The sequence below is a fragment of the Vanellus vanellus genome (assembly GCF_965231255.1).
Source record: "Vanellus vanellus genome assembly, chromosome: 15".
NCBI lineage: Eukaryota > Metazoa > Chordata > Aves > Charadriiformes > Charadriidae > Vanellus > Vanellus vanellus.
This window is the reverse complement of record NC_138920.1, coordinates 11,187,874-11,202,371: the sequence shown is the minus strand read 5'-3', so window position 1 is coordinate 11,202,371 and position 14,498 is coordinate 11,187,874. Positions and strand designations below refer to the sequence as shown.

The window sequence follows — 14,498 nt, the reverse complement described above, 5'->3', positions numbered from 1 at the left end:
TTATTGCTCTGGCTGCCGAAAGAGATTGACTTTTAATTTTACATTAATATGATTGCCTGCTGGGTTTCTCTTCAGCCTGCAGAAGATGATCCCAAGGTATTCTGATATCATCCACAGTTATGTTACACAGGTTAACCACCCAGGTGCCTGAGAAAAGGTAGCTTATCTTCTTCTTAGGTGTCAAGACTGGGACTAAGAAAATAAGCTTAATTCTACTTCGTCTATCCTGAGCCTCAGAGAGTCGAGTCAGTAACTGTCCGCGTGCCTCAGTTTTGGCATACTCTGCTCAGAGAGCACAAGCACAGGCTGATGGCAAGTAGACATTTAGACCCATAGCGCTGTAGTAACGCTGTTGACGCAAGGATCGCCGTGGCGGGAGCTAGGAGTAATTTACTCTGGAACAGTGTGTATCTCGAAGCCTGCCCGCTGACTTGCTCGGCACTGCTGTCCCTTCCTATTTGTGATGAATTGTTTGCAATTGCAAAGGTCACAAAAGTCATTGCTGTGGTTAAAATGGAAGAGGGTTAACTAAAGCTGTAAAATCTGTTGGGAAATTAGAGAAAGGTATAAAGTGTTATTTTAAAGCCCTGTGATTCGGTAAGAGTTGAAGAAATACCACTACTCTTTTCTCTAACTAGGCTACACCTACATGAAGGTGAAATCCTGTGCTGCCGGTTGAAATTCACTCATACCTCATTAATCAAGATCAAATAGCTATCTTATTATTTACAGGGTGGGCTATATCAGGACCAGTGTAGATGTCTTGCTAGAAATGGCTACAGCTGAGCTATTCACCCCAGGTTCCCTTTAAAGGCGCTGAGCAGAGGTGAGCAGATCTGAGAGCCCTTAGGATCTAGCACGCCTCAGACAACGTGAGCTCTGAAAGTTCCTGGTTTTCTCCATAGAATATAAACAGGTGCAAAGCTAGGTAAGATAAATCCCTTCAAACGTCTGTTTTGAGATATTTTGTGGAGATAAGAAGGGTATAAAATGGCATATTTCATCAGAATGAGCAGAATTACCAACTGTAAACTGAGGCTGTAGCCTTTGTCCTCAGCTGGGAAGTTGACTGGCAGCACAGTTGGCCTAAGATAGCACTGAATGTGGTCTCTGCAAATAGAAAGTTCTTTTTCTGGATTAATGAAGATGCTCCCAAGGAGCATATATCTTTCTGGAATAATAAAAAAAGATTATTTCCAAATTGTCTGCAGTGTCTGTGCTGGCCTACTTCCCCACGTAAATAAACTTTTACATAATAAATAGCATTTGGAATCAAGAATAACTATTTTATGTTGTCCCACCTTAATTTGCCTTTATTATTTGTGAAAATGTAGCGAGTCTACTGCTTGTCCCCACCACCCTCCTGCATTTAAAGAGGTGCTGATCCACCCTTACTGCTGCGGGAAGCTTTGGGCAGCAGCAATCCGAACTGACCAAAGGCAAGTTGGGCTGCAGTGCTCCTTGTGAGAGAGACATCCTTGTGATCGGTACATATACGTTTCACTGAAGGCAAGAGGGACCTTTGTCTACGTAAAGACCTCAAGGTCCTTACTCTATTATTTATGTTTTGGTTAAAAAAAAAAAAAAAAAGAAAAAAAGATGGATTACTAAAGGTTGGCTAAGGTAGGGGGTTTGCTTTTTTTCTTGTTGTGTTTTCTTTTTTTAGGAAACAAGTAATGAAGTGGTTGCTGTTATAGCATAAACTTTTTTTTTTTTTTTCTGAAGGCATTTAAAGACTTACTGAAATAGAAATGCAAACTAGATCTTATCACGATACATCTTCATACACTCTGGACTGAGTTTCTATCCTGTAATGTTAAGACAGACCACACTGTGCTTCCTCCCCCCCCTGTTTCTGCAACCTCTTACACAGATAAAGAGTCACGAGCATAAACATGCAAGAGACTGAGCAGCGGTATGTTCCAGAAAGAGAATTTTTTTCCCACAATTTGTGACAAGTAATGAATTGTCATGGAGTGGTTTAGTTTCCTATCATGCTGCTGCTACGTATTGATTTTCTGTGGTTTTATAGGGAAATCAGACACCGAAATAGGTCCTTGCAATAACACCGTACATAGGATGAAGCTGATACTGTTGTGCTGCAAGTAACAAACCTGCGAGCTGCAGAAAACCACAAATCTGCCTGATCTATCTTTAGAACAAAAGTCACATCCTTTCATTGTTTTCATTGAACTTATGCGATGAAAAATGACATTTAAACTTGGGCACTTTGAAATTCTCGAGTTTATTTTATGCTTTACTGCTAAGCTCTGTGGCTTATATGGTACTCAGGAGAATACCACATTGAACCCTCTACCACGCTTTTTAATTAAAAATGTACTTTTGTTTCTTTTATATACTGATTGTAACTAAACCTTAATCTAATCGTTGAGAATCTTGTAATATTTACTCATTGAGCTACTTTTGTCAAACAGGTTTTTCTCATTTTTCAATCTAGATAGAAACAGGGGCTTGTACCTTAAAAACATATTCCGGAGACAAGGTTTGTTCTGAAAGACCTGGCAGTGCTGCAGCCTCAGGGTCTGCTCTGATTGTCTGTACTGGGAAGAGTGGGGACCAAGAAGGGCCATTACTTAGATGCAGAGAGAAGGCATAAACTGGAAAGCAAAAATTGCAAAAAATGGAGGCTGATGATAAAACATAAAAATATATCCATAAAGCTGAGTGGGTTTTAATTATTCACGGGATACGCACTTAGTCTGATCGTTAAATAGAAAGGAAGTCCCACTAGATCTTATAAGACAGATTTGCCTCTGAAAAGCAAGCAAAAGCTCTTTCCTAGAAAACTACAGCGGCCGGGCTGATAGCATGGTCGTCTTTACTGGCTGATACGATCTCTGGTCACTGAGACCTCATTCATACTTCTCAGGCCTTAATGGGAAAATTGACTTGCAAGAGACAATCACTTCACACAGAAAAGAACGAGCAAAAATCTACCTTGGAGACGTGGATATTTCAAAAATGTTGGTAGAGTTTCTGAAATGTCTGGTTTTGTTTCAGTGAGGTAAAGGGTATCCTTAAATCAAACTCTGCGTTTTTGTGATTCACGTGTGTTGTCATATTGAATTGATGCCTCAAACAGGAACGCAGTTAGAAGTCCTATAATCCTGTGTTATTTTAGTCAGTCAAGGGTGATGGAGGGACAACCAGTTCAGAAGAGGTAAATGGCCCGAGCCCCAGTCACCAAGTAAGTGCCTGGATTTTTTCATCTTTTGGTGATGGGTTGTTGTCACCTACTTCCATACAACTCTGGATTTTGCAATGTAAAAATCACTGAAAGAAAAGTGCTACGTGCTCACTGAGCCTCATATATTTACATATTTCTTTACTTATCTATTTATTGACCTATTCATACTATTAATCAAGGTTCTAAAGGGTCTCTATTAGATTTTTTGAAAATGCCTTGTTCCCGGTATTCCTTTTCTTAAAATAATTAGTGATTCTATATTCAATTTAAGTCCTATCTCTCTTGCTGTCATTTTACTTTCTGCACGTACCTTGGCTTAGGCAGTGAAACTAAATACACACCACTAGAATAATTTTTACTTGGTTGATTTACTTGTCTCCTGAGGAAAGGATCATTTAGGTGGAAACTCTATAGAAGAGAAATGAAAGTGAGAATGAAAACCCTTCACTGTAATTTAACAAAAGCCCCGAAAATATTTTTTTCTTATTCTGTTTCTGTGTCTTTCATTCTATGTTCATAAAAGCTAAATCAAAACTTCGGATGTGACCTTTACATTATATTCTTGATGGCTTTAAAAATGCTTCAGAAAAATCACATTTTCATTAGGAATACAACTACTGTTACCTTTTCTGAGAGTCAAACCCTCATCTATTGCAAGTCGAGATACGAATAATTGCATTCAGTAATGAGCGATAAAACGCAGGTTCTGTCTATAGACACGGGGTTTCCTTTGCTTCTGAGAGCAAAACTGAGGTTGCATTGAAAACCGAACTTTCAGGATTTTCTTTTTTTATTTCCCTTTTTTAATTAATAGTCAAATTATTTTCTCACTCTTCCTATTTTCATGATGTCCTATGATACTAAGGTTAATCTTGATGAATTATTTCTCTAAAAGCATTCCGAATAGAGGAGGTCTTGTCTTGTGATGTTTATTCTGTATTTCATACAACAGCTTTGTGAAACGATCTGGGTAAGTGACTAAAAGTTACGGTCCTGGATCTACTTTTTATTATTTTAATTAGCAGCCATTTTCCTTCCTTTTTAAAAAAAAAAAAAATCTATTTATTAGTCTACCTTCTCTTGCTTGCACTGGTGTAAATTAGCACAGTTTATTACACAGAAGAGCTCAAGGAAGACTGTATCTGCTGTTGACTTTTTCTTTTTATAGAATTTCTGTGAAATGATCTCCTTAAATTATGCAATTGCATCTCTGGGATGCTGTGGTTCTTCACTCTTCATCACTGCCATTCTGTCTTCTACAGAAATACGTTACAACACCGATCCAAAATCTGCGGAAATTTAGGGGTCTGCCTTTTGCGCTTAAAAAGCAGCCCTGGATTACAGTCTCCTGTAACCTGATGGGGAGAAACACTGCCTTGTTAATCTTTTTTTTTTTATTATTTTCAGTGGTACTGTTAACATTGAGAGAGTAAAAGCAATCTGTCAGGTGCAGATCACCCTTTAGAAAAAGAAACATTAACATGTTTCATTATTCATAGGCTTCAGTTTGTATTTCCTGAGCTGCTCCCATCAATATAAAATATGCCAATTTCCTGCCTTTCAAGGTTAATATGAAACACCTCAAAGAGATTTATCTGATTGGATTTTTTTTGCCTTATTTTCCCTGGAAAACGTATTATGAATATTTTTTTTACAGTGTTTTGTTTGACTAACATCAAAGGCCCAAACCTGCTCACAGAAATAGTCCTGTTGCATCCAGTGGGGGTTTGGCTGCAGTACGGTAACCATCAGGCACCTGCACAATCCACACGTGCGGTGAGGAAGACTGGGCTCTAATTTTACACCCGCAGAATAAACCCACAGATTTCACAGAGTGTTAATAAGGGTTAGAAGTTGTTCTGGCACCTTTGAACTCAGACGTATCCAGTCTCATAGCTGTATTTGGGTGTGGTGGTTATTTCTGAATTGAATGTGCGCGTTTGCGATTATACGAAGAGAAGCATTTCAAAAGCGAGATAGGGCAGATAAGAGTAAGGAGGATCTTGTCAAACTAACCCATGGGTTCGGCAACTGAGAGCTTCCCGTCTGATAGTTAAAGGGAGTCAGAAGGAAAGGGACAGAGTCAAATTTGGGTTCACGAAGTTCTGTCCGTCCTTGTGCGGGGCAGGAGAGCTCCCGCGTCACTTGGGCGCTCGCAAGTTCAGCCAAGCGGGTCTGTCTCCTCGAGCGAGGTGAGGAAGATGCAGGTTGTGTGTGGCGTCTGTGCAGCCCCAGACGGCAGTTCTGTACTCTGACGGTATTGAATTGGCTTTACTGAACTATTGACACTGGGACGGTACCTGCCTGTGGTGTAGGGGGCTCCTGATCGCCTGCATCTCCAGCTTCCACGTGCTGTCTTCACGCATCTCCTGCAGAACTGGAGCACAGACCAGCTTTATTACTGTATTTTTTAAGTCTAAAAGCAGACAAATCCAAATGTAAGGAAATATATACGTATATACGTCTGTCCTTTGGAAAAAGAAATAGTTAATACAAACACGTATTTTGTTGAGGACTTAACCTAACTGGTCAAGACTGAATGTATAAAATGGTTGCAGGTTTTTTTGAGATTAGGTGGGGAAGAAAGATGAATCAAGTAAAAAAGGCCAATGGTAGCATTGCTACCCCCTGTCATTCTTGTTTCCCCAAAATTAGAATGGCTTGAGGTTTTGGGTTTTTTTTTTTACATAGATATGAAAAGTGTATTTGCATTCTGTTTCTCTAGAGTTTCTGATTTCAGGTTTTTCTCTGAAAGCATGATGTCTAAAAATGTATTTGTTTTTATTGAAAGCTAATCTTGTCACGTAAGTGTGTAACCCTAGGCCTTTAGAAGATCACCAAATATTTCAAGACTACTGGTAATATCCCCAAAGTTGGAAAAATTGCACAGCATTAAGCTCTAGGCTGTGCCTTGAGGGCAGATGTAAGATTTCCAGCTTTTCAACATGGTAAATCTGTGTGCTATTTTATTAATTATGTAAATAAATAAGGCAATATGATTTTTTTTTTGGCATAAGAAAAAAGAAAATCCTATTTTCAAACAGATTTCCTAGCCAAAACATATATAGTCACTTGCTACTCTGCAAGCAGTGGCAATTTTATTGTCTTATCCTTTCTTTGCCAGATCTGATTTTTCTCCTGTGAACTTCAAACACAGTCCGTACTTCTCTGAGTTTGGGAATCTTTTCCTTTACTATAAATAGGTGGTCTGTCATTGTGTCTGTCTTCGGAATATTTGCTATCTCTTCTTTTGCACTTGTATGTGAAATTTTCTATGATGCTGTGGCCTTCCATAGCCAAACCCTATGCTGTTATTCTTTTTGGTGAAGCGTTGTAGTTTTATAGCAGAGCTGGTTTTATCCTTTGCTTTATGGTGTCTTTTACTTCTTTTCTCTCCTAAATCTTTCCCTTGCACTTTTTGGTTGCTTGCACAGCAAAAGCTGGGGGAATCTCAGTTGGCAGTGCACGCTTGTGACTCTGCATCTTTCCATGTATGATCTCTGCCTCCTAAAACAGCTTCAGCATGGACACACACATAAATAAAGCGAGTCTATGCGGGGATGGTTTGATCTTGCAGTCTTTGCTCCTGTAAGTAATTCTATCAGCTCCCTGGGAGTCCTTCCCTAAGTCAAGGCTGCAGGAGTTCGTCCCAAGCTCTGTAAATGAAAACGTGTCGGACAGCAGGATTTCTCCCTGCCAGGTGGCCTTTCATTTTTTCATATATTTATGGATCGCCTTCCAAAATGTTTACATTTCGCACTAAAAATAACCATTGTTTGAAACTGCTTTAGACATTAAACTCCACAGAGAGGCCAGTTGCCCCAGCCGAAAGTGAACCTGTGGGCCAAAAGAGCAAAGAGGGTTCGAAAGACAAGAAGTCTACCGTGGAGCTGAGCAAGCAGAAAGGCAGCAAACAGGAAACCAGGGAGCAGCCAGACGCCAGGGAGCAGCAAGCAGCCGAGTCCGACTCCATCCAGAACGGAGGAGACGCTTCGAAGGAACCCTCCTTCAAGAAGACAGAGAAGAGGCAGTCACTCGGAGGGTTTTTTAAGGGCCTTGTACGTTAACTTGATCTTATCTTTTTAGTCTTTTTTTACAGCTGATTTAAGCACCCAGCCTGCAAGCTGTTAGCTGTGCGAGATTTGTGCTCGGATGGAGCGCAACCTCACAAGCAGCTTGCAGGACTAAGGCCGAGCAACAGCAAGTTTTTGGGCAAAGGCGAGAAAACTTGGGCCTCGGGGCACTGATTCCCAGGCAGGTATGGTTTACTATGGGAGAGCCCTAATTGTTCCCACACCCCTGTTTTAGAGGTTCATGCCTTGGCTACCGGGATGACTCAACTGTTACTGCAGCAGGTACTGAACCACCTACAAATTACGGTGTGTTTATGAAGGAAAAGTGGAGGTGGTGCCGGTTTGCCAGAGTAATGCCGTGATGGTGGTTCAGCTGCTGCTTCAGAGCAGCCAGGACATCCCCACAAGGCAGGAAATCCCTGCAAGGAAAAAAAAAACAAGGTAGACCACTGGGTGGGTGGGAATCAGCGTAGCGGTCACCAGAGATAAGCGCCTCGTGTCAGCGATCAGTTATAGAGTAGTTAAAGCACACAAAAAAATGCACGTGCTAATTTTTCTTCCTGCTTTTCTTTTTTTTTTGCTAAATCCTACCCTAAATTTGCTGTGCACCCTTCACTGAAAGCTGAAATGTAGAAATGAGATAATTCAGCGTACTAAAACTCTGAGTTTCTATAAGGCTTGGTGTTACTGATGCAACTAGTGGTTCCTCAGAGCATTAAATAGATGGAAACTTTTTCTTTCCCTTGTCTGTATTCAGGGGCCAATGTAGAAACAAAAAAAAAAAAACCAGGTTGGACCTGGGACTGCCTCTCAAGCCTTGGCAATAGGGCAGATTCCCATTACTTTTTATAAATCGATTGGAAGGATGCACTTTGCTCCTCTTTTCTCACACTGTCACAACAGCAGTGAATCCACAGAGCTATAGGGTCATTTTTAGCAACTTTTGGAAACCTTGTGTGTAAACTGGGCTTCATCACAAATTTCAAGTGATGCAAAGAACCTAAACAGATTTGTCCATTACCTGCAGTGATTCCTAGTGAATCTTGCTCCCTGAGAGACATACAGCTTTTCTTCCTTCCTTCCTACCCTACTTCTAAGGCTGTCAGGAAGGAAAAAGGGCTAGGCAATCTCCAGGTCTGAAAGAAGAGAAGTCAAGCAATAGAGATCGAAACGGTAATGCAGATTTGAAAATTAGCCCTGTTAGGACACCGGGTTATAAAGTTAGGCTGCCATGCAGACCAGTATGACTCATTCAGAGGCAGATGTTTTTCCACATCATAAGAAGTGTTTAATTTGCACGCATTTCACAGAATTACTAGGTATCCTACAGAGGGCAATTTGCATTACCAAAATAATTACATATTAGAAGGGGAATTAAGAAAAAAAAAAAAACACCTTTCTGCAATATTGATTAGCGACAGTTCAGCCACTTTTGCTTTCTGATTCAACCCATTGTTCCAGGGTAAAATCCTGGTCCACTGTGAACCAGTGGGATTTTCCTGTGGTTTCGATGGAGCAAGGAAGTCCTGGAGCTCACCTGCAGTAACTACCAACTTGCATTGGCTTGCACTCACCCTGGCTCTCAGTGAAGTCAAGAGAAGAAATCTTTTTGCTTAGCACAATGTGAAAAAAGCAGGGTATTGTTTTAGGTGTATCTGTGAATTATACTAGCTCATCAAAGTTATCACACACGTGTGTGCTCATGTGCTCTTTTCTTTCCTCACCCCTTGTGCCTCCAAATTCTGTATGAAATTTCCATTGTGCACAACATCGGTGCACGTGTGTAACATCTGATCCACGCTCACAAGCGTGGTGTGTAGGTGGTGTATCCTGCTCTGGGTATTGGCAACCTCCCCCGAGCAGTGAAATCAGTTCTGTTACTTAAACCACTTAGGTGATGTAAAAGACCTCTTACAAGAACTGGAGGGGAGGAAGACAGCCACGTTTTTCTGGCATAGGTTATCTAGAAATGGGGCAAATGTTAACTGCCTCTATTATTTCTGGAGATAATTGAGATTTGTTTCTCTGTTCTGGAGATTTGTTGAAATTGAGCACTGACAGCCCTCCTTTGTCAAAATTCTCACTGTAGCCACTGTGTGAGAAAGGGTTTTTCTGTTGACAATTGCACTTTATTTTGTATGCTATCATTCATCCAAGCTGTACCCAAAAATCTTTCATAGAATTTAACAATAGACACAAATTTAGAATTATTCCAGAAAGGGAAATATGAGGAAGTACACGCTAGCGAGGAAACATGCTTTCAAGTGCAAGTTCATAAAAGACAGAGAGAGGCAGGAAAGGTGTCTCTGACTCAAAGGGCAAGAAAAAGCTTTTTGATCGAGAGGAGATTGTGAAGAGGCAGAAAGACCATTTGGGGGGAAAAAATGCAGCATAAATGTAGAGGAAGTAGAGATGTTCTGTGAGATATTTTTGCTTGCTCAAGTAGTATGCCAGACAGTTTGGCTGTATAGTCCCTTATCTTCTGTTGCAATTAGAGGCCAGTATTCCTACAGCTTCCCTCTCCCATTAACAGAAGATGGCACTTAAAAAAAAAAAAAAAAAAAGTAGTTTTTGATAACAGTAGAGCTGATTTGGTCAGTTTATTGTGCTATTGAACTGGGAGGGGAAAAAAGAAACACAACAATGAGGTCTGTGTATGGAAAATATCTCACAGAAAATGAATTATCCCCAAGAAGATTACCCACACCTGAGAAGCCTAGTTCTGCGACGCTTCTAAAAAATAATCTACACATCTCCTAGGTGATCATACTACGTCCTAGGAAGGTGTAATCATTAATCTAAAAGTATTAGATCACACACAAACCAATGCCAGAATTTCCATTTCAACATAACAGCTCAAATAACTGGTAACAACTTAGCAGAAATATTAAGCTTTATGCTGATAAAATGGAAGCAGAAGATTTTTACCAGGGGATCCAGCAGACCTTACTTGCTCACATACTCTGTGCCCACCAAGCTCCTCTTAAATTGTGGCAGGCTATTTCAATAGCAGCTATTTTAACAGCACTCTCTCCTGAATCTGACGATTCCTCTGGGAAAGGGCACGGAGTACGAGGATGTCATAGTGCGGGAATGCAGCTGATGAGAACACTTCAGTTCAAGCATCTGCTCCCAGTTGGGCTAACAAGCGCTGAAACTTTCGATACCAATGGAGCCACTTAGGCAGGCAAAGAGTGTTACAGCCCGGCTGCATGGTTTTAGCAGAGACGATAAGGTCCAGTGGTTGTTACTATGGTAAAAGAGATTAATTTATAAGCTATATAAAATGCAAAGGTATTTAGTGAGTCTTAGAAAGATTAGATTAGAGAGAAAAAGGAAAAAAAAAAGATTAATTACATTGTTTTCTGAGCTGGAGTAACTCATACTTAAGTTGTCAGAAGCTGGGAGTGCTTAGCATGTGGAAACTATTCTGACCTATTCTGATTAGAGTATCTGGTATACTGACATAGACTTCTCCCGAGCACAAGCTGGAAAAAAAACATATACTCCAATACCATGACATTCCTCTGTGTGCCCTTTAAAGTGCTCTGCCCAAAATAATATGTTTCAGCTTAGTTGTCACAAATGCAGGCAACTTCCACTGCACTGAAAGGGGTTACACAAAATAACCGAGAACAAGACGTGAGCCGGTGGTACCTGTGCTTCTGAATCTGAGGGCAGAGCTGGAATTTGTCCGTTAAAAGGGCAGGAACAAAGTTCTTTATTTCACGCTGGGCTTGGAAATTCCAGTTTAACAAGAATCATCTGCCAGTCTCCCTGAAAGCTTCCTGCTTTAATCAGCAACCACCTTGAAAATGGGCGCAGCAGGGAGATGGTAGTATAAGCAAATAACATATGATACCTCTGAAAATGTGCTAAAAGAGTCAAAATGGGGATTATCTCAAATGAGCTCCCACTCCTGTACTCCTCCCTCCACCCATTTATAGGAAGAATGGCAAATCGTATCATCTTGTTTCCTCGATCAGTCTAGAAATGGCTTAGTGTCTTCATGCATCAGATAGGAACAGCTACAGCTGACAGACTCCATTGCTCTTGTAATGTGAGAAATCTTTTAACTGATGTGTAGATTTTTAGGGTTGCTGGACAAATTTGGAATGACTAGCTCATTTGGTATTGTTTGATGGATATTAGAAAGTATTACATTTTTTTGTGTTGTCCATTTGCTGCTACATGTAAGTGGCCAAAAAGTTTTATTCTGTTCTGGAGCATCTTCCAAGCTCAACATCAGTGCAAGCAGAAGCAAAGCCATTGCAGCCACCTGAGCTGCACAAGATCACAGTTAGTTTAAACAAGAGATTCTTTTAGTCCATTGTGATTTTTGGCTGCTCTTTTTTACACTTAGATTTTTCAAAGGTGAAAAGTTAAAAGAACATCACCGAAGTAGAGTCTAATCAGTATAAAAAACCCCACTGTTTTTACTTCCCTGCAAAGGATGAGGAAGTTGAGATCTTTCACTCTCCCGGTCTGACACAGAATAGTCCTACAGTGACCCGAAGTGATGAGTCAGGTTTCCAGTGTGAAACGTATACTGTGTGAAAGGACAATTCGCATATGATTTTGCACAGTTCCTATTGTAGGGAAAGCACATAGCAGTCACCTTTAGCTTTGTCATGCTGTTTTTCTGTTTAGCATGTAATGGTTTAGGCATCTGGCTACAAACAGGATTGGTGTTCTATGCTATGTTAACAGTGACCTCTGAAACAGTCTTTGTGGATCCATTTTGCTGTCATGTCCTGAAGTTTCAATGGCTTCAAGGCCAATAAATTCAGGTTATCACGTCTTAAAATAAAGCCAAGTTTTTATCAATTACTGGTAAAAAATTTAGTTGGTGTAGGTAGATCTATGCATTTCCTTCATCTAAGCCGGATTAGTGTCTTGAATTGGTTCCAAAACCAGAATTATATTTGTAGTATAAAAAAGCTTTATCACTATAACATTGTCAAATACCTGTCATGCATGAAAGTATTTAATGTTCTTTTAACTTAGAGCAGAGCAAGGCTGGCTATAATACACTATTAATCATGCTTGAAGGACTCTTAGCGTGGTTTCAGTGAACCGTTTAGGCCAGGGAAATTTTAGAGAAAGTTGTGCCAAAACTACACTACTGCGAGTACACAGCAACATGTCTCTGGTACATTAGTCCAGTTTCTAAAAACAATTGCTTTCCATGCTGACTGGGGAAATGATATTAAAATAGCCAACCCATTTAGGCAAAGTTGCAGGCAGTAGCTTTCTGGGGTTGTCATGATGCAGATGGTGCTCATACGCTTATGCATATTAAATAAAAGGCAAATTAAGAAAAGCAGAGAGGTGAAATGAGTGGAAAATATCTGCTAGCAAAACGCTAACGCATAGTCCCAGCCTTAACTGTTCTGAAATATTTGAAAATGTTTATAAATTTCTATATGTTATTCCACAGGGCTCCAAAAAGATGTCTGATGCAGAAGTGCAAACAGATCCAGTGTCTATCCTACCTGCTGGGAAATCCAAGTAATGAATACACGTGGCTGCTGAAGGATCAGCAGCTCTCTGTAAGCTCCCTTGCAGCAGAGATGACTCATTATTTTCCTTTACATGGCTGTCATCAAATGCCTGAGGCTAAAGCAAACACTGGTGTATCATTTAAGGTATATCATTTACAGGGTTTGTTCATTAGATGTTAGAAAGCAACTCTAAGGATCATCAAGCAATGTGTAGTACGTTTAAAGAAAGGCCATGCGGATGATTTTAAGTCTATAGAGGGTAGAGTATGTAAGGTAAAAAAGGGGCGGTGAATTAAATAAATGGCAGAAAAAAATGCATGTGACAAAGGAACGCAGGTCGTGCAGCAAGGAATGAGCAGCAAATCCTCAGCTTTAGAGAGCTTTAAAGCAGCCGGGGGGAAAAATCTCCTTTGATAAATGTTATACTTAAATGTAAAAACAACCAAGTCACCTTTTGTGGGTTTCAATAGAGCTGAAATTAGCAAAAAGTTTGCAGTATAATAGAATCAGTGGTTATAAAGTTATGCTTCATATTGGTTATTAATGTAAATTAAAACGCTAAAATGCAAAGGCTTTCCATGTCTCAATCCATGATTGAGACAACTTCTCTCTTGTCTTGGTGAGGTGGGATAACAAATTAAAAGCTATTTAAGGTTCTAATAGGAACACAAGGGGGCACCCGCGTCCCCACCGTAGTCCTAACTCCAAGGCTGTACCTACAATCCTGTTATTAATGTTTTTCAGATGATAGGAAGCTTAGTTCTTTCATCAGATATTTGTTTATATCCATACTTTTAATTAACCCTAATTAAAAAAAAAAAAATCCAGGCACCTCCCTGCTTTACAAGACTTCTGTAATAACTATAGTTAATAAATTTTACAGAAAATTAAGATTTCTGTGGTTTATTCAAACTTGGGCTAACCTGGACAGGGAACTGTGACCTGACATTTTAATCCACACTCGCATCTGAATGATACAGTACTGTATATTTTGACCTCCTTATGATTAAATAAATGAATACTTATCCTTTCAAAAAAATCATTTGCTGCTTTAATCTTAAAACAAAGTTTGTTATTTACATCCCTGTTTTCTGATGATTGATATGACATAAAGGCATAAATCAACACATAAAAAGCCTGCCTGTGAAGTTAATTGTTGTCATTCTTTATTTGAGTAAAGATTACAACTGGAAATGAAGTGAGAATTCTGTAAAATCTGCAGACTTACATTTCTAACTCATCATAGAAGACAGAGGTAAAAGAGCCTTGTTTCTCCATACGAGCCGTTGCAGGTAGGTGGTATTTTTGCATTGGCCTCTGCAAACCTGTGGACTTGCAGGGAATGACCAAAACTTGCCGGTGGTTCTACACGCAGGCAGCAGACAAAAGGACCTTTAGTTATAATAGTACTTTCTGTTCTCCTCCCTAGCACAATGGGCCTTTGATGACATATAAAGTGTTATCAGTCAAGAGATATGATGATATGCTTACAGATTTCAAACCAGATTCGTAACGACCCACTTCTACATCTGTGTAGGACCGGTGATTTCTGTGCATCCCCATTTATGGTAGAATGAGGGAAGAATTGGACTTGTTATATCCAGCTTTGCTCCACAAAAAAGTCTCAGGCTTTGTTTGTGCTACAAGACTATAGAACTTTAATTAAATCAATGCATGTAAAGCTACGTACAGTGAAACAACCACCATGGTTAC

At 39.9% G+C, this 14,498-nt stretch overlaps 1 protein-coding gene across 1 annotated transcript in view; it reads left to right on the top strand.

Moving 5' to 3' along the window:
• BCAS1 (brain enriched myelin associated protein 1) overlaps window positions 1-12,937 on the top strand; it is a gene marked incomplete at its 5' end in the record, with an annotated part of 54,866 nt that extends 41,929 nt beyond the window's left edge. The window contains 3 exon segments of the mRNA XM_082491194.1: window positions 3,143-3,208; window positions 7,000-7,266; window positions 12,722-12,937. Coding sequence (XP_082347320.1) covers window positions 3,143-3,208; window positions 7,000-7,266; window positions 12,722-12,796 — 408 coding nt within the window. The 3' untranslated portion in view covers window positions 12,797-12,937.
• Window positions 12,938-14,498: the final 1,561 nt, after the last annotated feature.